The sequence below is a fragment of the Salmo trutta genome, chromosome 1 (assembly GCF_901001165.1).
Source record: "Salmo trutta chromosome 1, fSalTru1.1, whole genome shotgun sequence".
Lineage (NCBI taxonomy): Eukaryota > Metazoa > Chordata > Actinopteri > Salmoniformes > Salmonidae > Salmo > Salmo trutta.
Genome location: NC_042957.1, coordinates 79,380,235 through 79,405,002, shown reverse-complemented (window position 1 = coordinate 79,405,002; position 24,768 = coordinate 79,380,235). Strand labels below are relative to the sequence as shown.

Below are 24,768 nucleotides of genomic sequence, written 5' to 3'. Positions count from 1 at the left end.
GGGCTGTTTTTCTGCAAAGGGACCAGGACGACTGATCCGTGTAAAGGAAAGAATGAATGGGGCCATGTATCGTGAGATTTTGAGTGAAAACCTCCTTCCATCAGCAAGGGCATTGAAGATGAAACGTGGCTGGGTCTTTCAGCATGACAATGATCCCAAACACACCGCCCGGGCAACGAAGGAGTGGCTTCGTAAGAAGCATTTCAAGGTCCTGGAGTGGCCTAGCCAGTCTCCAGATGTCAACCCCATAGAAAATCTTTGGAGGGAGTTGAAAGTTTGTGTTGCCCAGCGACAGCCCCAAAACATCACTGCTCTAGAGGAGATCTGCATGGAGGAATGGGCCAAAATACCAGCAACAGTGTGTGAAAACCTTGTGAAGACTTACAGAAAACGTTTGACCTGTGTCATTGCCAACAAAGGGTATATAACAAAGTATTGAGATAAACTTTTGTTATTGACCAAATACTTATTTTCCACCATAATTTGCAAATAAATTCATTAAAAATCCTACAATGTGATTTTCTGGATTGTTTTCTTCTCATTTTGTCTGTCATAGTTGAAGTGTACCTATGATGAAAATTACAGGCCTCTCATCTTTTTAAGTGGGAGAATTTGCACAATTGGTGGCTGACTAAATACTTTTTTGCCCCACTGTATGTACATGTAGGTAGAGTTAAAGTGACTATGCACCCTAGTGGGACCCTAGTCCCTAATACTTTGGGGGCTCCTGAGTGGCACAGCGGTCTAAGGCACTGCATCACAGTGCATGAGGAGTCACTACAGACCCTGGTTCAATTCACGGCTGTATCACAACCGGCCGTGATTGGGAGTCCCATAGAGCGGTGCACAATTGGCCCAGCATCATCCGGGTTTGGGCCAATCATTGTAAATCAGAATTTGTTCTTAACTGACTAGCCTAGTTAAATAAAGATTAAATAAATGTAAAAAAGTTTTGACCAGGGCCAATAGTGCACTATATAGGGAATATGGTGCCATTTGGGATGCAGCCAAGGTAAAATAATAGCCACACCGCTGCGTAACATGGTCTTTATCAGTTAACATGTAGCACAGAGTCTCACTGCAAGTTATCTTTTAGAAAACAGAACACACGCAGTGAACAAGGAAGTACATAAATATAACTTATCATGAAATGGAGAGGCTATTAGCCTTCCTTAACAAATACTGACATAATAAAGGTATCAATACATTTTTTAAGTTATGTGTTTTAGATCTGCATGGGAGGTCATTGGTTTCTCTGGACTGAATGGTTTCTGTCAGCTAGTTCTGCCAGACCTAATAATGTCTGTTCCAAATGGTGCACTAGTTTTGACCAGAGCTAAAGGTTACAGAGTGAAATTCAACCGTTCAACATCACTATACCTTTAAACGTCTGAGCCAAAGCTCTGAGTGAAATGATATGCATCTGACAATACCCAGGTGTCCATTCATTCCTCATTCTGCCACTCAACGGAATGTTGAATGACAACGGAATGTTCCACACTGGGTTTGGTTAAAGTTCCGGAACACTTCTAATGTTGTGCTCCAGAGTAACAGTGGTAGGAAGGATGGTATTTATTCCATATTATTACAGACAACAACATGGTGTATACCATATCGCTCTGCAGCACTACACACTGGTAGCTTCACAATTCACATGGCAGTGTACAACACTATTAACACGGTTATTCACTTGACATTTATCACTTTCACTTTATGATTGTGTGTGTGTGTGTGTTATTGTTGTTGATATGGCACACAGCCCCACAGAGAACAGCTACACAACATAACAACACAACAACACCTCAACTACATACAGGAGGATCCTGCTAGGACCAGCTCTGTCTTCCCCAGTATGCTTCTCTAAGCACTTTCTTGGCCCACTTCTAAGTACACGTTTTAGTGCCCTTCAAAGTACACAAAGTACACTGTGGAGTACATTTCTTAGTGCCCTTTAAAGTGCCCTTGTCAGTGTTTAAGTGTAAAGTCTGTAGTTTGTCCTGTGCCAGGTTCTCTTCCTCCTACAGACGTGTCTCAGAACTGGAGAGCACGGCGCCATTTTCTTCTTCTGGTTCTTTAAGGAAGCGCTCCACTTCTTCTGAGACCACCATTACACTCTCAGGCCTGATCTCCTCCTCCTTCTCTTCCTCCTTCTTTTTCTCACTGTCCTCCTCGTCCTCCTTCGCTTTCTCAACCGCTTCCTCCATCTCCTTCACCTCCTCTTTCTCCTGCTCCTCTTTCTCCTTCATCTCCTTCACCTCCTCTTTCTCCTTCTCCTCCTTCATCTCCTTCACCTCCTCTTTCTCCTTCTCCTCCTTCATCTCCTTCACCTCCTCTTTCTCTTTCTCCTCTTTCTCCTTCATCTCCTTCACCTCCTCTTTCTCCTTCTCCTCCTTCATCTCCTTCACCTCCTCTTTCTCCTTCTCCTCCTTCATCTCCTTCACCTCCTCTTTCTCTTTCTCCTCTTTCTCCTTCATCTCCTTCACCTCTTTCTCCCCCTTCTCTACTTCCTCCTCCTCCTCTTCCTCAGCGGCAACAGGCTTGTTGAGAAGCTCCATTTCCGCGGAAACCGTTCCGTTCTCCAGTTCCGCGGCAGGTTCCGAGGGCTTCTTCCTGATGAACAGGAAGTTACACGTGGCGAGGACCACGGCAGCGAGAACCACCTCAATTCCTGCCAGCAGGAACACGTACATGTAGTTCTTAGTGGCGTCCAGCAGTCGACCTGAGGAGGGATGGAGAGAGGGAGGAGGTGGAGGAGAGATTAAGGAGAAACAGGTGGAGCGAGGGAGGGAGAGAGAGACGTGGAGAACGGGAGAGGGGAGAGAGATCAGAGGTGAGAGGGAACTGGATAAATTCTACATTATATTTATCTAACCTTAACCCTAACCCTAACCAAACCCTAACCCTAACCTAACCCTAACCAAACCTTAACCCTAACCAAACCCTAACCCTAACCAAACCCTAACCCTAACCTAACCCTAACCAAACCTTAACCCTAACCAAACCTTAACCCTAACCAAACCCTAACCCTAACCAAACCCTAACCTTAACCCTAACCAAACCCTAACCCTAACCAAACCCTAACCTTAACCCTAACCAAACCCTAACCAAACCCTAACCAAACCCTAACCAAACCCTAACCTTAACCCTAACCAAACCCTAACCCTAACCAAACCCTAACCAAACCCTAACCCTAACCAAACCCTAACCCTAACCAAACCCTAACCCAACCTCCACCTGTTAATCCTGTGTGTACTAACCTGCTCCAGGTGGTCCCACCAGCACAGCAATGGCTTCCATGAGCAACACCAGTCCTATAGCGCTGGAGAATTTCTCCGTGCCAACGATCGCCATGAGAACTTCAAACTGTAGCGCCCCGACCATGCCGTAGGAGATCCCGAAGAACACACAGAACACCACCAGAGACGGGTAGTCCTTCGCCTGCAGGGGACATGGAAACGAGATAGTATTTCCAGTAACATTTTACAGTATTTACAGGATACCAACAGTAACAGTATTGATTCTCAGGATACAAAATACAGTAACAACAGGGATGTTAACACATATGTATAGTTTATTTGCTGTATGTATCATTAGTCAATACAGCAAACAAAAATTTACACATGACAACCAAATCAAGCTCAACAAGCCAACACATTACTGTAATTCCATGTCCAGCCTTACCTGAGATCCCACCAGGTCAGTGCATCCGTTGAAAATCATGGCGAAGCTGAACAGGTAAACAACTCTGGGCCTGACCCACTTCAGCCCAGCGATGATGCCACAGGTGGGCCGGGCGAAGATATCTATGAAGCCTAGGATGGTTAGGAGGAGGGCCGACTTAGTGTCTTCGTTGCCCAGCTCTTTGGCATAGCTCACCACGAACACCGGCGGCACAAACAGACCCAGAACCTGGGATAGGATCAGATGAACTTTAACAATGTCCATTTGAAATGAAGGCAGACAATTTCATTGCAGTCAAGTGACATGAATACAAAAATAAATTAAAAAAAATAGAACTATAGCTTCTACTTTGCAGTTTATTGAGAAGTAATTTAAAATAAACACCCTTTTTTTCAATTATTGAATTGTAATTTCAGTTTTATTAGGACTCTGGTCAAAAGTAGTGCATTATATAGGGAATAGGGTGCATAGAGCTCTGGTCAGGAGTAGTACACTATAAAAGGGAATAGGATGCCATTTGGGACATAACACAGTATTGTTCCTGTTCTGACTCACCATAATAGACGCAGCTACGGTGTAGATCAGGAAACCCCTATCCTTAAACACACTGAAGTCCAGGAGCGGTTTGCATTTGGACGGGGTCTTCTCTACCTCCAACTCTTTTCCCTCCTTCTCTACATCTTCCAGTTCCAGCTGGGTGCTTTTAGGAGGGGCCACTAGGGGCCTCATGAGGGCTGCACAAGCGCAGCAGTTGAGAAGTAGCCCCCCCAGGATGAGGAAGCCTCCTCTCCAACCGTACTGGTACTGCAACAGCTGGAAGAGACAGCAGGGTTAGGGTCAAAGGTTAGAGGTGTAATGTAGAGGGGAGAGGCAGCAAAGGGTGATGGGGCTCCCAGCAGCAGGGTTATGGTTAGGGGTCAGACGTTAGAGGGTGATGGGGCTCCCAGCAGCAGGGTTATGGCTAGGGGTCAGACGTTAGAGGGTGATGGGGCTCCCAGTAGCAGGGTTATGGCTAGGGGTCAGACGTTAGAGGGTGATGGGGCTCCCAGTAGCAGGGTTATGGCTAGGGGTCAGACGTTAGAGGTGTAGTGTAGTACCTGTCCCAGAGGTGATAAGCAGCAGAGGGCCACAGGGCTCCCAGCAGCAGCCAGGCCATTAGCCAGGGGCCTCTTCTCACTGAAGTAGCGATTCAGCATGATCAGAGATGGCTGGAAGTTCAACGCCAGGCCCAGACCTGGAGGACAGGGGAACAGGAGAGGACTGTCAATGTGGACCAACCTGTAATGACTCCAGTAGAGAGGTAGATGTGGACCAACCTGTAATGACTCCAGTAGAGAGGTAGATGTGGACCAACCTGTAATGACTCCAGTAGAGAGGTAGATGTGGACCAACCTGTAATGACTCCAGTAGAGAGGTAGATGTGGACCAACCTGTAATGACTCCAGTAGATGTGGACCAACCTGTAATGACTCCAGTAGAGAGGTAGATGTGGACCAACCTGTAATGACTCCAGTAGAGAGGTAGATGTGGACCAACCTGTAATGACTCCAGTAGAGAGGTAGATGTGGACCAACCTGTAATGACTCCAGTAGAGAGGTAGATGTGGACCAACCTGTAATGACTCCAGTAGACAGGTAGATGTGGACCAACCTGTAATGACTCCAGTAGATGTGGACCAACCTGTAATGACTCCAGTAGAGAGGTAGATGTGGACCAACCTGTAATGACTCCAGTAGAGAGGTAGATGTGGACCAACCTGTAATGACTCCAGTAGAGAGGTAGATGTGGACCAACCTGTAATGACTCCAGTAGAGAGGTAGATGTGGACCAACCTGTAATGACTCCAGTAGAGAGGTAGATGTGGACCAACCTGTAATGACTCCAGTAGAGAGGTAGATGTGGACCAACCTGTAATGACTCCAGTAGACAGGTAGATGTGGAACAACCTGTAATGACTCCAGTAGATGTGGACCAACCTGTAATGACTCCAGTAGAGAGGTAGATGTGGACCAACCTGTAATGACTCCAGTAGAGAGGTAGATGTGGACCAACCTGTAATGACTCCAGTAGAGAGGTAGATGTGGACCAACCTGTAATGACTCCAGTAGACAGGTAGATGTGGACCAACCTGTAATGACTCCAGTAGAGAGGTAGATGTGGACCAACCTGTAATGACTCCAGTAGACAGGTAGATGTGGACCAACCTGTAATGACTCCAGTAGACAGGTAGATGTGGACCAACCTGTAATGACTCCAGTAGATGTGGACCAACCTGTAATGACTCCAGTAGAGAGGTAGATGTGGACCAACCTGTAATGACTCCAGTAGAGAGGTAGATGTGGACCAACCTGTAATGACTCCAGTAGACAGGTAGATGTGGACCAACCTGTAATGACTCCAGTAGACAGGTAGATGTGGACCAACCTGTAATGACTCCAGTAGATGTGGACCAACCTGTAATGACTCCAGTAGAGAGGTAGATGTGGACCAACCTGTAATGACTCCAGTAGAGAGGTAGATGTGGACCAACCTGTAATGACTCCAGTAGAGAGGTAGATGTGGACCAACCTGTAATGACTCCAGTAGACAGGTAGATGTGGACCAACCTGTAATGACTCCAGTACAGGTAGATGTGGACCAACCTGTAATGACTCCAGTAGAGAGGTAGATGTGGACCAACCTGTAATGACTCCAGTAGACAGGTAGATGTGGACCAACCTGTAATGACTCCAGTAGACAGGTAGATGTGGACCAACCTGTAATGACTCCAGTAGACAGGTAGATGTGGATGATGCTGGTGGAGAAGGAAGACAGAATCATCCCCAGAGAGGCAAAAAGTCCCCCCACCATCATCACCGGACGACACCCGTAACGATTCACCAACACACTGCACAGAGGACCTGCAGTGAGAGGAACACACACACATATTGTGTCAGTGTGTGTTAGACAGTATCTGTGTGTGTGTGTGTGTGTGTGTGTGTATGTGTGTGTGTGTGTGTGTGTGTGTGTGTGTGTGTGTGTGTGTGTGTGTGTGTGTGTGTGTGTGTGTGTGTGTGTGTGTGTGTGTGTGTGTTAGACAGTATCAGTGTGTGTGTTAGACAGTATCAGTGTGTGTTTGTGTGTGTGTTAGACAGTATCAGTGTGTGTGTGTGTGTGTGTGTGTGTGTGTGTGTGTTACACAGTATCAGTGTGTGTGTTAGACAGTATCAGTGTGTGTTTGTGTGTGTGTGTTAGACAGTATCTGTGTGTGTGTGTGTGTGTGTGTGTGTGTGTGTGTGTGTGTGTGTGTGTGTGTGTGTGTGTGTGTGTGTGTGTGTGTGTGTGTGTTACACAGTATCAGTGTGTGTGTTAGACAGTATCAGTGTGTGTTTGTGTGTGTGTGTTAGACAGTATCAGTGTGTGTGTGTGTGTGTGTGTGTGTGTGTGTGTGTGTGTGTGTGTGTGTGTGTGTGTGTTAGACAGTATCAGTGTACCTGTCTTTTCTTTTTCTCCCCAGCTGTGTGGTTTCCAATTGTTAGTCTTGTCCCATGGCTGCAACTCCCGTACAGACTCGGGAGAGGCGAAGGTCGAGAGCCGTGCGTCCTCCGAAACACAACCCAACCAAGCCGCACTGCTTCTTGACACAGTGCCCACTTAACCCAGAAGCCAGCCGCACCAATGTGTCGGAGGAAACACCGTACACCTGGCGACCGTGTCAGCATGCACTGCGCCCGGCCCGCCACAGGAGTCGCTAGTGCGCGATGGGACAAGGACATCCCTGCTGGCCAAACCCTCCCCTAACCCAGACGACACTGGGCCAATTGTGCGCCGCCCCATGGGTCTCACGGTCGCGGCCGGCTGCGACAGAGCCTGGACTCTAACCCAGAATCTCTAGTGGCACAGCTAGTACTGCGATGCAGTGTCTTAGACCACTGAGACAGAGCCTGGACTCTAACCCAGGATCTCTAGTGGCACAGCTAGTACTGCGATGCAGTGTCTTAGACCACTGAGACAGAGCCTGGACTCTAACCCAGGATCTCTAGTGGCACAGCTAGTACTGCGATGCAGTGTCTTAGACCACTGAGACAGAGCCTGGACTCTAACCAAGGATCTCTAGTGGCACAGATAGCACTGTGATGCAGTGTGTTAGACCACTGAGACAGAGCCTGGACTCTAACCCAGGATCTCTAGTGGCACAGCTAGTACTGCGATGCAGTGTCTTAGACCACTGAGACAGAGCCTGGACTCTAACCAAGGATCTCTAGTGGCACAGATAGCACTGTGATGCAGTGTGTTAGACCACTGAGACAGAGCCTGGACTCTAACCCAGGATATCTAGTGGCACAGCTAGTACTGCGATGCAGTGTCTTAGACCACTGAGACAGAGCCTAGACTCTAACCCAGGATCTCTAGTGGCACAGATAGCACTGCGATGCAGTGTCTTAGACCACCTCGCCACTCGGGAGGCCCTCCCGTGTACCTGCCTGTGTGTGTATGTAAATTCTCTACCTGTGCCGTAGAGCATAGCCAGCAGTATAGATGAGATCCATGCTGTGTCGCTATACCCCACTTCGAACTCTCTGATCAGTTCCTTGAAGAACACGCTGACAGCCTTGGGGAAGGCGTAGGAGAACCCAGTGATGACGAAACAGCCGGACAGCACAGCCCAGCCCCACCCCCCGTCTGGTGCCTTCACCCCCCCAGGTCCCTCGTCCACCACCACACCTCCCATGGTCCTCTAAGTTTAGATCTGAGAGGAGAGAGAGGAGGGGTGGGTTATAGTATAGCTAACTCGGGGGGCAGTCTTGACCGGGACTCAAACCCAGGTCCAGCGTCTGTCAACCCAACACCTTAGCTGTTACACCAAGAGATCCAAAGCTCTTGACGAGGTTGCTAGGTGTTGGGATTAAAGGTCAGCGTAGATATAACATTGTATATCAGTATTAACACAACTTCCTAGCTGTATCCTAAGCCTCATAACCATGTTGTCATTGCCTTAATTATTACTGTGTTGAATTTTATTTAACCTTTATTTAACTAGATAAGTCAGTTAAGAACAAATTCTTATTTACAATGACAGCCTACACCAGCCAAACCCAGGACAACGCTGGGCCAATTGTTCACCACCCTATGGGACTCCCAATCAAGGCCGGTTGTGATACAGCCTGGATTCGAACCAGGGTCTCTGTAGTGATGCCTCTAGCATTGAGATGCAGGGCCTTAAACCACTGCACCAATCGGGAGCCCCTACATGAATAGACGTTGTTGAATAAATGATATATTGATTAAATGAAATATTGATTAACAGAATTGCATGATGTGACTTGGCAGGTTGAAATACGGTCAGCAACAATTATTTAAACCAGACTGAAAGGCTCAATATAAATACAATCCATTATTTACTCTCCATATCCCGGCCAGGTGACCTTGCAAACCTGGAGGACACTACAGTATTGCAATCATCTTTGCTGTGTGTGTACTTTCAGCAATATATTCTGCTTACCCCCATATACACATAGTCTGTAATAATCATACTCACCACCACCATCACAATATATTAGATTTACAAACATAGCTACAGGAGCCTGACTGATTACACCGAGTAATGGCTAGCCATGGCTCCATGGAGAGCCGTAATGGACTCTGGAGATTTACAGTTTCATTTCAGTAATGGAGAAAGCAATGGGTTTTAGTGCCACCGCCACACATCAGCAACCATGGCAGGCCCCCCCCAGGCCAAGCATTCTCTGAGGGATATTTATGACCAAGACACCATCGATATAGAGAGCTAGCCACACACACACACCCACAGGCAGGAGTTATCTGTGCTGTGCAGCAGTTTCTCAGAAATGTTGGATTTAACTTCCCTAAACACAATGGGGCTATTCTGATATGCTTGAGGCTGACTTTAATCAAATATTCTCAATGCCAAATCCTTTAAAACATTTGACATGATTTTTTCCTATAAGGGGTTGTTAGTGGGACTGTTAACATACTAATGAGCTTTATGAGAACTACGTCTGATGTGTCTAGTCTAGCAGTGGGCCTATAGCCTAACTGACACCTGTTGTAGCCCAATTAGAGCTTATAACCTAATACAGATCCGGCGCCAGAACCAATCAGTTGGAAGGGCCTTTGACTTCCAAAGGGGGGCTCGTTTTTTCATGGGACCTTCTACGTTCACACGTTGTTATGGCTGCACAGCTCGTGAGTTTCAAGTTTTGGGGAAGCTTACAATTTATCCTATCATGTTTTGGGGAAGCTTACAATTTATCCTATAATTTCTACCGATCTGCGTGCCAGTTATGATTATTTTTATATGCGCATTTTAGTGGAACAATTTAATTTCAATAATAAAACGTTCCTTTCTCAAAATCCTTGTCACGTGGTTAATCATAAAAATCTGAATTAAAATGATAACAATCTAAAAGTTTAAATTCAACTATGGCGAGAGCACCAACCTCTGCCATATGGACACACTGATACACTGTGATCCATTGGTGGCTAAAGAAGTGAGATCATAGAACTCAGAAGCAACACTAGGCCTTTAACTTCCATCATCAACTACGTTAAATAACTAGGCCATTAACTTCCATCATCAACTACGTTAAATAACTAGGCCATTAACTTCCATCATCAACTACGTTAAATAACTAGGCCTTTAACTTCCATCATCAATAACTAGGCCTTTAACTTCCATCATCAACTACATTAAATAACTAGGCCTTTAACTTCCATCATCAATAACTAGGCCTTTAACTTCCATCATCAATAACTAGGCCTTTAACTTCCATCATCAATAACTAGGCCTTTAACTTCCATCATCAATAACTAGGCCTTTAACTTCCATCATCAATAACTAGGCCATTAACTTCCATCATCAATAACTAGGCCATTAACTTCCATCATCAATAACTAGGCCTTTAACTTCCATCATCAACTACGTTAAATAAATAGGCCTTTAACTCCCATCATCAACTACGTTAAATAACTAGGCCATTAACTTCCATCATCAACTACGTTAAATAACTAGGCCTTTAACTTCCATCATCAACTACGTTAAATAACTAGGCCATTAACTTCCATCATCAACTACGTTAAATAACTAGGCCATTAACTTCCATCATCAACTACGTTAAATAACTAGGCCTTTAACTTCCATCATCAACTACGTTAAATAACTAGGCCTTTAACTTCCATCATCAACTACGTTAAATAACTAGGCCTTTAACTTCCATCATCAACTACGTTAAATAACTAGGCCTTTAACTTCCATCATCAACTACGTTAAATAACTAGGCCTTTAACTTCCATCATCAACTACGTTAAATAACTAGGCCTTTAACTTCCATCATCAACTACGTTAAATAACTAGGCCTTTAACTTCCATCATCAACTACGTTAAATAACTAGGCCTTTAACTTCCATCATCAACTACGTTAAATAACTAGGCCATTAACTTCCATCATCAACTACGTTAAATAACTAGGCCATTAACTTCCATCATCAACTACGTTAAATAACTAGGCCTTTAACTTCCATCATCAACTACGTTAAATAACTAGGCCTTTAACTTCCATCATCAACTACGTTAAATAACTAGGCCTTTAACTTCCATCATCAACTACGTTAAATAACTAGGCCATTAACTTCCATCATCAACTACGTTAAATAACTAGGCCATTAACTTCCATCATCAACTACGTTAAATAACTAGGCCTTTAACTTCCATCATCAACTACGTTAAATAACTAGGCCTTTAACTTCCATCATCAACTACGTTAAATAACTAGGCCTTTAACTTCCATCATCAACTACGTTAAATAACTAGGCCTTTAACTTCCATCATCAACTACGTTAAATAACTAGGCCTTTAACTTCCATCATCAACTACGTTAAATAACTAGGCCTTTAACTTCCATCATCAACTACGTTAAATAACTAGGCCTTTAACTTCCATCATCAACTACGTTAAATAACTAGGCCTTTAACTTCCATCATCAACTACGTTAAATAACTAGGCCATTAACTTCCATCATCAACTACGTTAAATAACTAGGCCATTAACTTCCATCATCAACTACGTTAAATAACTAGGCCTTTAACTTCCATCATCAACTACGTTAAATAACTAGGCCTTTAACTTCCATCATCAACTACGTTAAATAACTAGGCCATTAACTTCCATCATCAACTACGTTAAATAACTAGGCCTTTAACTTCCATCATCAACTACGTTAAATAACTAGGCCTTTAACTTCCATCATCAACTACGTTAAATAACTAGGCCTTTAACTTCCATCATCAACTACGTTAAATAACTAGGCCTTTAACTTCCATCATCAACTACGTTAAATAACTAGGCCTTTAACTTCCATCATCAACTACGTTAAATAACTAGGCCTTTAACGTCCATCATCAACTACGTTAAATAACTAGGCCTTTAACTTCCATCATCAACTACGTTAAATAACTAGGCCTTTAACGTCCATCATCAACTACGTTAAATAACTAGGCCTTTAACTTCCATCATCAACTACGTTAAATAACTAGGCCTTTAACTTCCATCATCAACTACGTTAAATAACTAGGCCTTTAACTTCCATCATCAACTACGTTAAATAACTAGGCCTTTAACTTCCATCATCAACTACGTTAAATAACTAGGCCTAAAGCCAACAAATACAAACAGTAGAACATTCCTGGTTCTTTCGATCACATTAATCTCTCTAATCCGCCTGTCTGCCTCCCTTTCTATCGGTCTTGACTTGAGCTATTGCTAGTGAAGTGCAACATTTTTATCAAGCCGTCACGTGGTCCGGTCCAGAAGCTGTCACTACCGAACTTGCAACATTGTATCAACTAGCCTATTCTGGGCCCTCAGAGTTTCCCGTGCTTGGTGATGTTGGAAAGATTTTTCAAATACTGAGGAACTATCAATTGCAATGGGTGTTTTTTATTTAACCAGGTAAGTTGACTGAGAACACATGCTCATTTACAGCAACAACCCGGGGAGTAGTTACAGGGGAGAGGAGGGGGATGAATGAGCCAATTGGAAGCTGGGGATGATTAGGTGGCCGTGATGGTATGAGGACCAGATTGGGAATTTAACCAGGACACTGGGGTTAACACCCCTACTCTTACAATACTGGTATCTTTAGTGACCACAGAGAGTCAGGACACCAGTTTAACGTCCCATCTGAAAGACAGCACCCTACACAGGGCAATGTCCCCAATCACTGCCTTGGAGCGTTAAGATATTTTTATTTTAGACCAGAGGAAAGAGTCTCCCACTGGCCCTCCAACACCACTTCCAGCAGCATCTGGTCTCCCATCCAGGGACGAACACTGCTTAGCTCCGTGATTGAGAGTCCCATAGGGCAGCACACAATTGGCCCAGCGGTTTGGCCAGGGTAGGACGTCATTGGAAATAAGAATTTGTTCTTAACTGACTTAATACCATTAAAACATCTGGGGTCGCTCTCCATTCCCGCGCATCCTTGGAATGTCTTCACATGGACAAGTTTGAAGCCAAAACTCCAAGTTCGATTAATTTCCTGGATCGCAGCTTTAAAGGGACGGATTGACTGTGACACAGTTCTGTTTCCATCTTGAAGAAAGTCTGATACTGAGAACCCAAACAAAGACATTCTCCTTTAAGACTCGACATATAGGCCTATCTCATAAATAGACCAGCTACCATAGCCCACTGTACATGGCCTATGTTGTGCGGGCATAACGGTCCTTTGAATGCCTAACCTACAGCAAATATAGTATTATAAAAACAGCAGTATTAACAAATGTTTTATTTGAATGTCCAAAAACCTATGAGCTGTGTAAGACAAGACGTAGACTGCGCTCCGAATGTGTTATGGAGAGACGGTTCGCGCATCACTAGCGGTTATGGAAAGCCAAAAGCTATAAGGGTTTGTCACTAGTTTACCACAGCCACAAAGTCAAAATTGGCTGACTTCGGTTGTCAGTTGGACGATGTTTCCTCCGACACATTGGTGCGGCTGGCTTCCGGGTTAAGCGAGCATTGTGTCAAGAAGCAGTATGGCTTGGCGGGGCTGTGTTTCTGACGCATGGCTCTCGACCTTCGCTTCTCCGGAGTCGGTAGGGTAGTTGCAGAGATGAGACAAGATCGTAACTACCAATTGGATATCACGAAATTGGGGCGAAAAATGGGGTAAAGTAAAAAAATAAATAAGAATTATTTTATTTTTTTAAACCTACTGAACCACATCAACCTTCCCATCATTATTATCGTCACTTCACAGAACTCTCCTTTAACAGAAAACTCTGAGGTGAACGCAGCCCGCCGCCGTCAATGACTGAACCCTCCGATGTCACTGTTGAACGTGTATGTTCTTATTAGGGTCTCTGCTTTATGAAGTGGTGATCATGTGCATAAGCTAACAGGGTCTGTGGTCTGTGGGTCATTCACCGGACAGGTCAGAGATGGATTCGCTGACCGTAAAGTAGAGTACAATCACCATGCAACGCGGTACAGCAAGTCAGCCTGTGTTGGTGCGTCCGGAACGTGACCAACGTGCTGAATCGACCAAACTATGATTTATAACAACGTGTTATGGGGATCATGGATGATATTCTCTCTCTCTCTCTCACACACACACACAGTCTTGCGCAGTTAACCTTGTGGGGACATACAATTCAGTCCCATTCAAAATCCTATTTTCCTTAACCCCTAACCCTAAACTTAACCCTAACCGTAACGCAAAAACCTAACCTTAACCCTAATCCTTTTATTTATTTATTTATTTTAATTTAATTTTATTTCACCTTTATTTAACCAGGTAGGCAAGTTGAGAACAAGTCCTCATTTACAACTGCGACCTGGTCAAGATAAAGCAAAGCAGTTCGACAACATACAAAAACACAGAGTTACACATGGAGTAAAACAAACATACAATCAATGATGCAGTAGAAAAAATAAGACTATATACAATGTGAGCAAATGATGTGAGATAAGGGAGGTAAAGGCAAAAAAATGCCATGGTGGCAAAGTAAATAAAGTATAGCAAGAAAAACACTGGAATGGTAGATTTGTAGTTTGAAGAAAGTTAAAAGTTAAAATATAAATAATATGGTGCAAAGGAGCAAAATAAATAAAATAAATAAATACAGTAGGGGAAGAGGTAGTAGTTTGGGCTAAATTATAGATGGGCTATGTACAGGTGCATCCTAAACCTAACCCTAATTCTAACCCTAACACTAATTCTAACCCTAAACCCCTAAGAAATAGCATTTGACCACGTGGGGACCAACAAAATGTTCCCAGTTGGTCAAATGTTTGTTTGTCTACTATTCTTGTGGGGACTTCTGGTCCCAGATGCTAATGTGGGCACCAGGCAGAAGAACCACATTCAATATTTCATAATAGACTCTTAAAATAGTGAGATAACCAACGAAATGAGGATTGAAGTGAAAGTAAAAGGCATTCATAGTGAAATATGATGGTGCGCTCAAAATAGAGTTTGGCATCTCCAAACTCACAGACGCATAACACGGACCTGGTATGATATCGGTAGCCTACTTCATGTTCTTTTCACCCCACATAGCTTGTTGGGGGACAGGGGACCCTAGAACTGGGCTAGAGATATGCCTACAATATAGAGATTCCCCGGAGCGATGTCATCTACGCCACGTCACTACAGTCACCCCACTCCGCGATGATGCGCAAAGTTCCATCTGAGCGTTGGTTTTGGCGCATAGCCTACATGTTTATCCTGTTGTTAGCTTGGCCGTTGTAGTCTTCACAAAAACATGTAAACTATATTAAGCCTACGTGTAACCAAAAACAGACTTACCGAAGCTACAGGTCTATATTTGAGCCTCTCCGCGGTTGTGATAGACATCGTCTATTTTATGATGTTGATGGCGACACGCTGTTCGGAGAGGAGAGGGGTCTGCTGTTACACCCCCCAACCGGCCCCCAGGATGCTGTGGCCGGTGTCACGACTATAGCGCACACCCAGCTGAATGAATGGCCTGTCACTTATTCTATTGGGTAATAACGGCTTTATAATATACACATTTTTTGTCTATAATAAAATGACATGCCCTGATGCCTACTTATAAAATAATATAAATAGACACATTCTGAAAAGGTCTTTTACTAAAAATAATAATTTCATAATCTGTCATCCTTCCATCCCTTCTCTCTGTCATAATGCCATATTTTTGATCGTCTCCATCATTACATAGCCTCAGTTACTCCGCCGACCTTTCAGACAGTCAGCAACAGCATGGTTGGTACCCAATTCCATACAAAATAACTATATCCCATTGTGGCAGCTGAGGAGGATTTCTCACTCCCATCATCATCATCATCATCATCATCTTCATTATAACAGATAATAACCAAATCATCGTGTCATCGTTATCCTGTTGCCCCTCTGCCCCTCTTCCAGTAATGGTTTCCTTTCCAGCCTATAATGACAGTAGTAGTGGTACCTACCTGAGGGATGCTCTGATCGCTGAGCTCAGAACGGTCTGTATGCTATCCTGGTCTCTCCCTCTACCGCCTTGTCCTTAGTACGGTTCTATCACGTTCATTCCGGCACGTATAAGACCTGCGACGTCAGCGAAGTGAAAAAAGGAAACTCCCCCACTTACTCACCCACTACAGAGATAGTACAGATTCCTAGTGTCGGCAGCGTTAGAGTGACAGCCCGTTTCCCGTTTCCTGTTTGGTGACGCAACAGTGACTGTAACTGATGTATTCATTTCCTTTTCTATTTCCTGCATTTTTTTGTATTTTTTCCACTTATGGTCTCATAATAGGTAAATTAACAGATATTTTTAAAGCTGGAATGCTTGGAGGAAAACACACACAGTTGCATCTCTGTGTGTGCGTGTGTGGAGTCATGACACCATTATGGGCAGCATGTCACAAGATTGTGATTGTGAATAGCTGGATGCTGTGTGGAAACTTAAAGGATAGGACAGCGTCTCCTGACCCCTCCTGTCTCAGCCTCCAGTATTTATGCTGCAGTAGTTTATGTGTCTGGGGGCTAGGGTCAGTCTGTTATATCCTGTGTGTCCTGTGTGAATTTTTAGTTTGCTCTCTCTAATTCTCTCTTTCTTTCTCTTTCTTTCTTTCTTTCTCTCTCTCTCTCTCTCTCTCTCTCTCTCGGGGGACCTGAGCCCTAGGACCATGCCTCAGGACTACCTGGCATGATGATTCCTTGCTGTCCCCAGTCCACCTGGCCGTGCTGCTGCTCCAGTTTCAACTGTTCTGCCTGCGGCTATGGAACCCTGACCTGTTCACCGGACGTGCTACCTGTCCCAGACCTGCTGTTTTTAACTCTCTAGAGACAGCAGGAGCGGTAGAGATACTCTCAATGATCGGCTATGAAAAGCCAACTGACATTTACTCTTGAGGTGCTGACTTGTTGCACCCTCGACAACTACTGTGATTATTATTATTTGACCATGCTGGTCATTTATGAACATTTTAACATCTTGGCCATGTTCTGTTATAATATCCACCCGGCACAGCCAGAAGAGGACTGGCCACCCCTCATAGCCTGGTTCCTCTCTAGGTTTCTTCCTAGGTTCTGGCCTTTCTAGGGAGTTTTTCCTAGCCACCGTGCTTCTACACCTTCATTGCTTGCTGTTTGGGGTTTTAGGCTGGATTTCTGTACAGCACTTTGAGATATCAGCTGATGTAAGAAGGGCTTTATAAATACATTTGATTTGATTTTACATAATGAGTGAAACACCTATAGGTTCCAGTCAGTCTGTAGCTCTCATCCTAGCCTGGGTTCCAGTCAGTCTGTACCTCTCATCCTAGCCTGGGTGCCAGTCAGTCTGTACCTCTCATCCTAGCCTGGGTGCCAGTCAGTCTGTACCTCTCATCCTAGCCTGGGTTCCAGTCAGTCTGTACCTCTCATCCTAGCCTGGGTTCCAGTCAGTCTGTACCTCTCATCCTAGCCTGGGTGCCAGTCAGTCTGTACCTCTCATCCTAGCCTGGGTGCCAGTCAGTCTGTACCTCTCATCCTAGCCTGGGTTCCAGTCAGTCTGTACCTCTCATCCTAGCCTGGGTTCCAGTCAGTCTGTACCTCTCATCCTAGCCTGGGTTCCAGTCAGTCTGTACCTCTCATCCTAGCCTGGGTGCCAGTCAGTCTGTACCTCTCATCCTAGCCTGGGTGCCAGTCAATCTGTACCTCTCATCCTAGCCTGGGTGCCAGTCAGTCTGTACCTCTCATCCTAGCCTGGGTTCCAGTCAATCTGTACCTCTCATCCTAGCCTGGGTGCCAGTCAGTCTGTACCTCTCAACCTAGCCTGGGTGCCAGTCAATCTGTACCTCTCATCCTAGCCTGGGTGCCAGTCAGTCTGTACCTCTCAACCTAGCCTGGGTGCCAGTCAATCTGTACCTCTCATCCTAGCCTGGGTGCCAGTCAGTCTGTACCTCTCAACCTAGCCTGGGTGCCAGTCAATCTGTACCTCTCATCCTAGCCTGGGTGCCAGTCAATCTGTACCTCTCATCCTAGCCTGGGTGCCAGTCAATCTGTACCTCTCATCCTAGCCTGGGTGCCAGTCAATCTGTACCTCTCATCCTAGCCTGGGTGCCAGTCAATCTGTACCTCTCATCCTAGCCTGGGTGCCAGTCAGTCTGTACCGCTCATCCTAGCCTGGGTGCCAGTCAATCTGTACCTCTCATCCTAGCCTGGGTGCCAGTGTTTGGCTTGACAAGAACAGCAACGGAGTTGGCATGAACACAAACAGATCTACTCTGTCCAAAATTGGATCATTATTTGGAAATTGTGGCAATTTCATATCCATTGCTTCTCAGGACCCTTTTCATTGACCTTAGTCTGACTCTGTAAGCTAAGTGGTCTGAGAGCTGTCTAGGAATGGATTGACGCCTGCCAAAAGGATCTCTTGGCTCACTACACTATAGCTATATGACTCTACTCTCTATCAATATCTATGACGTGCTGACGCTACCACTACTACTCTACCAGCCTGGTCTCATAGACTAGACGTAAAATAGTCAACATAAAGCCGAGACGCTCAAATTAATATGATATGTTATGTTTAGTATGGTTACTTAAGGAAAACACAAAAGTAGAGTAGTTGGGAGGGATGGAGGGGTGGGCATATAACGCAAAAAGGTTGCGAGTTTGAATCTCATCACAGACAACTTTAGCATTTTAGCTAATTAGGAGCTTTTCAACTACTTACTCCTTTTTAGATACTTTGCAACTACTTAGCATCTTAGCTAACCCTTCCCCTAACCCTAACCTTAAACCCTTTAACCTAACTCCTAAACTTAACCCTAACCCCTAACCTAACAAACGTTAGCCAGCTAGCTAACGTTAGCCACCTAGCTAGAATTCGTAACATATCATACGTTTGGCAAATTGGTAAATTATTGTGCGTTTTGTAAATTCTTAACATATTGTATGTTTTGTAAAATTGTAACATAGGAATTCTAATTTGTAACATATCATACTAAATGGGTGATGGACATTCACAAATTAATACATACCATACAAAACATAACATATCATACTAAACGGAGCATCTTGGATTTACGTAAAGAATATTGCGAAGTGCTCTGAGACCAGGTTGACTCTTCACTACTCTCTATCAATATCTATGACATGCTGATACCCATACTACTACTCTCACTCAATCACACTATGGAACCATTAGGTCAGACTCAGAGGACAGAGGGAACTGTGATGATGCTATTGGGACTGGGTATTAGTCAATAACTTAGAGTACTGCATATGCTGTAGTCTAACACAACACATTGGCACATTACGGTGTATTTTATAAAGGGCTCTGTCTGTGGACTCTTATCCACTGACCCCATAAAGAAGCCTGAGGACATCATGTGTATCGATCACAGCTGCTGTCGAACAGAGAGCTCACCGGGGGACTGTAGCTGAGTGAAGAGCATGCTGGGAGATGGAGTAACACGGTGGAAGAATTCAGCAATGTCATTACCTAGAATCCACTGAATAGTTTGTTTCCAATCCAGGTTAGTTGTGTAAGTAATGCTGTTTCCACCATCGTTGATGTGTGTTTTCATAAGTAAACAGAAACAAACACTACTGGCCAAACTATTTCCATAATAACCAAAGGAGGGTCCATCTCTGGTTTGTCTAGGGAAATATGATGACCAGTTACACACACACGCACGCACGCACGCACGCACACCCACCCACCCACCCACCCACCCACCCACCCACCTACCCACCCACCCACACACACCCACCCACACACACACACACACACACAAATAGAAATATTATACACTGCTCAAAAAAATAAAGTGAACACTTAAACAACACATCCTAGATCTGAATGAAATAAACAATCTTATGAAATACTTTTTTCTTTACATAGTTGAATGTGCTGACAACAAAATCACACAAAAATAATCAATGGAAATCCAATTCATCAACCCATCGAGGTCTGGATTTGGAGTCACACTCAAAATGAAAGTGGAAAACCACACTACAGGCTGATCCAACTTTGATGTAATGTCCTTAAAACAAGTCAAAATGAGGCTCAGTAGTGTGTGTGGCCTCCACGTGCCTGTATGACCTCCCTACAACGCCTGGGCATGCTCCTGATGAGGTGGCGGATGGTCTCCTGAGGGATCTCCTCCCAGACCTGGACTAAAGCATCCGCCAACTCCTAGACAGTCTGTGGTGCAATGTGGCGTTGGTGGATGGAGCGAGACATGATGTCCCAGATGTGCTCAGTTGGATTCAGGTCTGGGGAACGGGCGGGCCAGTCCATAGCATCAATGCCTTCCTCTTGCATGAACTGCTGACACACTCCAGCCACATGAGGTCTAGCATTGTCTTGCATTAGGAGGAACCCAGGGCCAACCGCACCAGCATATGGTCTCACAAGGGGTCTGAGGATCTCATCTCGGTACCTAATGGCAGTCAGGCTACCTCTGGCGAGCACATGGAGGGCTGTGCGGCCCCCCAAAGAAATGCCACCCCACACCATGACTGACCCACCGCCAAACCGGTCATGCTGGAGGATGTTGTAGGCAGCAGAACGTTCTCCACGGCGTCTCCAGACTCTGTCACGTCTGTCACGTGCTCAGTGTGAACCTGCTTTCATCTGTGAAGAGCACAGGGCGCTAGTGGCGAATTTGCCAATCTTGGTGTTCTCTGGCAAATGCCAAACGTCCTGCACGGTGTTGGGCTGTAAGCACAACCTCCACCTGTGGACGTCGGGCCCTCATACCACCCTCATGGAGTCTGTTTCTGACCGTTTGAGCAGACACATGCACATTTGTGGCCTGCTGGAGGTCATTTTGCAGGGCTCTGGCAGTGCTTCTCCTGCTCCTCCTTGCACAAAGGCGGAGGTAGCGGTCCTGCTGCTGGGTTGTTGCCCTCCTACGACCTCCTCCACGTCTCCTGATGTACTGGCCTGTCTCCTGGTAGCGCCTCCATGCTCTGGACACTACGCTGACAGACACAGCAAACCTTCTTGCCACAGCTCGCATTGATGTGCCATCCTGGATGAGCTGCACTACCTGAGCCACTTGTGTGGGTTGTAGACTCCGTCTCATGCTACCACTAGAGTGAAAGCACCGCCTGCATTCAAAAGTGACCAAAACATCAGCCAGGAAGCATAGGAACTGAGAAGTGGTCTGTGGTCCCCACCTGCAGAACCACTCCTTTATTGGGGGTGTCTTGCTAATTGCCTATAATTTCCACCTGTTGTCTATTCCATTTGCACAACAGCATGTGAAATTTATTGTCAATCAGTGTTGCTTCCTAAGTGGACAGTTTGATTTCACAGAAGTGTGATTGACTTGGAGTTACATTGTGTTGTTTAAGTGTTCCCTTTATTTTTTTGAGCAGTGTATATATATATACACATTGTAATAATTTCTCTAATCTATCTATAGTATTTATATGGTATAAACCTCCATAGCAGGTTGGTATAAAGCAGTCCTACAGTAGGAACACTGCAGAGGTCACAGTGACTGTATGGTGTTATAGAAGGGGACCCTGGAGGCCTCTACATGTTTTCACTGCCAGGTTAGGAAGGGGACCCTGGGGGGCCTCTACATGTTTTCACTGCCAGATTAGGAAGGGGACCCTGGGGGGCCTCTACATGTTTTCACTGCCAGGTTAGGAAGGGGACCCTGGGGGGCCTCTACATGTTTCACTGCCAGGTTAGGAAGGGGACCCTGGGGGGCCTCTAGATGTTTTCACTGCCAGGTTAGGAAGGGGACCCTGGAGGGCCTCTAGATGTTTTCACTGCCAGATTAGGAAGGGGACCCTGGGGGGCCTCTACATGTTTTCACTGCCAGGTTAGGAAGGGGACCCTGGGGGGCCTCTACATGTTTTCACTGCCAGGTTAGGAAGGGGACCCTGGGGGGCCTCTAGATGTTTTCACTGCCAGGTTAGGAAGGGGACCCTGGAGGCCTCTACATGTTTTCAATGCCAGGTTAGGAAGGGGACCCTGGGGGGCCTCTAGATGTTTTCACTGCCAGATTAGGAAGGGGACCCTGGGGGGCCTCTAGATGTTTTCACTGCCAGGTTAGGAAGGGGACGCTGGGGGGCCTCTACATGTTTTCACTGCCAGATTAGGACATCTGTGTGTGTTTGTGTGTGTCTGTGTGTGTGTCTGTGTGTGTGTGTGTTTGTGTGTGTCTGTGCGTCTGTGTGTGTGTCTGTGCATCTGTGTGTGTGTCTGTGTGTCTGTGTGTGTGTATAGATGCGGGGGATGTGGTTTGGCTATTTGTATTTACGTGTGTGTGTGTGGTTCTATGTGTGCGTGGTTCTATGTGTGTGTACTGGTAAACCCTGAGAGGATGTGTCGGTATACAAATTGTTATTTGTAGAACCAATAAAAGGAACCCGTAAGAAAACCCCCACAGTATTTGTATAACTCATAACAGTATGACGCAACCCTTGAGAGGCCATGTGTCAGTTAAATGGACTCAGTATAGAAATAGTTACGTGTAGAGTTCTATAAGAAAAGTCCTTCTAAAAGCCCTTCTGTATAACAGCATGATGCAGCACTCTGTAATGGAACAGGAACGAGGGATGGGAGAGAACAACTTCAGAGGATGAATAGAGGAGTCAGGTGTTTTATTTCACTGACATTAAACATACCTGTCCTGGTCTCTGACAGGAATATACCTGTCCTGGCCTCTAACAGGAATATACCTGTCCTGGTCTCTGACAGGAACATACCTGTCCTGGTCTCTGACAGGAACATACCTGTCCTGGTCTCTAACAGGAATATACCTGTCCTGGCCTCTAACAGGAATATACCTGTCCTGGTCTCTGACAGGAACATACCTGTCCTGGTCTCTAACAGGAACATACCCGTCCTGGTCTCTAACAGGAACATACCTGTCCTGGTCTCTGACAGGAACATACCTGTCCTGGTCTCTAACAGGAACATACCTGTCCTGGTCTCTAACAGGAACATACCTGTCCTGGTCTCTAACAGGAACATACCTGTCCTGGTCTCTAACAGGAACATACCTGTCCTGGTCTCTAACAGGAACATACCTGTCCTGGTCTCTAACAGGAATATACCTGTCCTGGTCTCTAACAGGAACAAACCTGTCCTGGTCTCTGACAGGAATATACCTGTCCTGGTCTCTAACAGGAACATACCTGTCCTGGTCTCTAACAGGAACATACCTGTCCTGGTCTCTGACAGGAACATACCTGTCCTGGTCTCTAACAGGAACATACCTGTCCTGGTCTCTAACAGGAACATACCTGTCCTGGTCTCTAACAGGAACATACCTGTCCTGTTTAAATAAACCAGGTGGAGTGTCACAGTTCTCTGCTTTGTCTGAAGATATTTCAAAATCACTGTACGACCAACACGCAGCGGGTTGCGTGCTCCACATCATATTTATTAAATGTGATGAACACGGAAAAACAAAATAAACACGAATGAAATAAAGTGACAGGCTAACAGGCTAATACTTACAAACAAACAAACAAACAAACAAACAAACAAACAAACAAACAAACAAACAAACAAACAAACAAACAAACAAACAAACAAACAAACAAACAAACAAACAAACAAACAAACAAACAGCAGTGTTAACTCAACCACCCACAAACTCAAGTGACAAACATACTCCTAAATATATGACTCCCAATCAGGAACAACGATAACCAGCTGTCCCTGATCGGGAGCCACACAGACCAACATAGAAACACAACACCCAGAACAAACATACACAGACATACTCTGCCACGTCCTGACCAAAAACTACACAACAACACCCTCTGCTGGTCAGGACGTGACAGGGAGTGGCCTGGTCTCTGACAGGAACATACCTTTTCCTCTCAGAGTGGAGTGGATGGTGATGAGTCCCAAATGGCACCCTATTCCCTATACAGTGCACTACCAAGTGGCCCTTGTCAAACCAAAAACAGTGCACTATAAAGGGAATAGGATGCCATTTGGGATGCAGCCTGTGTTATGGGCCCACACCAGCACCACACCAACAATGACTTCCTCTGTCATGTGGTCACAGGTTAGTAAGGGAGGAGGTGTCTGACACAAGAGTAAGTCTGAGAGCTAGGGTTGAGAGTCCAAGGCTAAGGTTACAGTTACGTCACAGAACCTGCCGGAATAATCAAGTCATTGCCATAGATGCCAGTTCTGTAATGGGGTGGAGACACAGGTCAGATGAGGAAAATGTATTTCATAAAATGCCTTGCAGCATTCAGAGGAAAGAGGAAATTGTCACACCCTAGCAAGCAGACCTAGCAGGTTCTAACAGGTTATTACTTCTCGCTAATGTAGTTGGATACATCACCTGTTCCTGATAAGGGGAGCAGAGAATAGCCTTGTGGAAAGTAGTGCACTATATGGGGTATAGATTGTCATTTGGAACAGAGCCTAGGTCAATACAACACACCCCTCCATAGTCAAATGAACCCAGACAGATAAAGATGTTCTGTAGTTCCTGTATATCCCTGTAAGTGTTCCTTCACATCATTGCCCTGACTGTGTTATAATTATACAACTAGTGTACCTTGTATCTACACAATGTCTATGGGTGGTTAGCCGGACACAGATTAAGCCAAGTCCTGGACTGAATCTCTATCA

At 45.2% G+C, this 24,768-nt stretch overlaps 1 protein-coding gene across 1 annotated transcript; it reads right to left on the bottom strand.

Moving 5' to 3' along the window:
* Positions 1–1,734: 1,734 nt before the first annotated feature.
* LOC115200063 (monocarboxylate transporter 4-like) lies at positions 1,735–16,247 on the bottom strand. Its single transcript, XM_029762801.1, has 9 exons — positions 16,142–16,247; positions 8,170–8,410; positions 6,438–6,581; positions 4,779–4,915; positions 4,237–4,494; positions 3,682–3,909; positions 3,258–3,438; positions 2,437–2,719; positions 1,735–1,774 (listed from the first exon to the last, which is right to left on the bottom strand). The coding sequence occupies exons 2-9, from the start codon at positions 8,390–8,392 to the stop codon at positions 1,735–1,737; spliced, it is 1,494 nt and encodes a 497-aa protein (XP_029618661.1). The 5' UTR covers positions 8,393–8,410; positions 16,142–16,247.
* Positions 16,248–24,768: the final 8,521 nt, after the last annotated feature.

What these genes read in the sequence shown, in the direction of transcription:
- LOC115200063 (XM_029762801.1), bottom strand. Translation starts at nt 8,392, where the DNA reads ATGGGAGGTGTGGTGGTGGACGAGGGACCTGGGGGGGTGAAGGCACCA. An exon ending in GTCTACTGGAGTCATTACAG is followed by an intron (nt 4,916 to 6,437) that starts GTTGGTCCACAT and finishes CCTGTCCTCCAG; the next exon opens with GTCTGGGCCTGGCGTTGAAC. An exon ending in GCTTATCACCTCTGGGACAG is followed by an intron (nt 4,495 to 4,778) that starts GTACTACACTAC and finishes TGTCTCTTCCAG; the next exon opens with CTGTTGCAGTACCAGTACGG.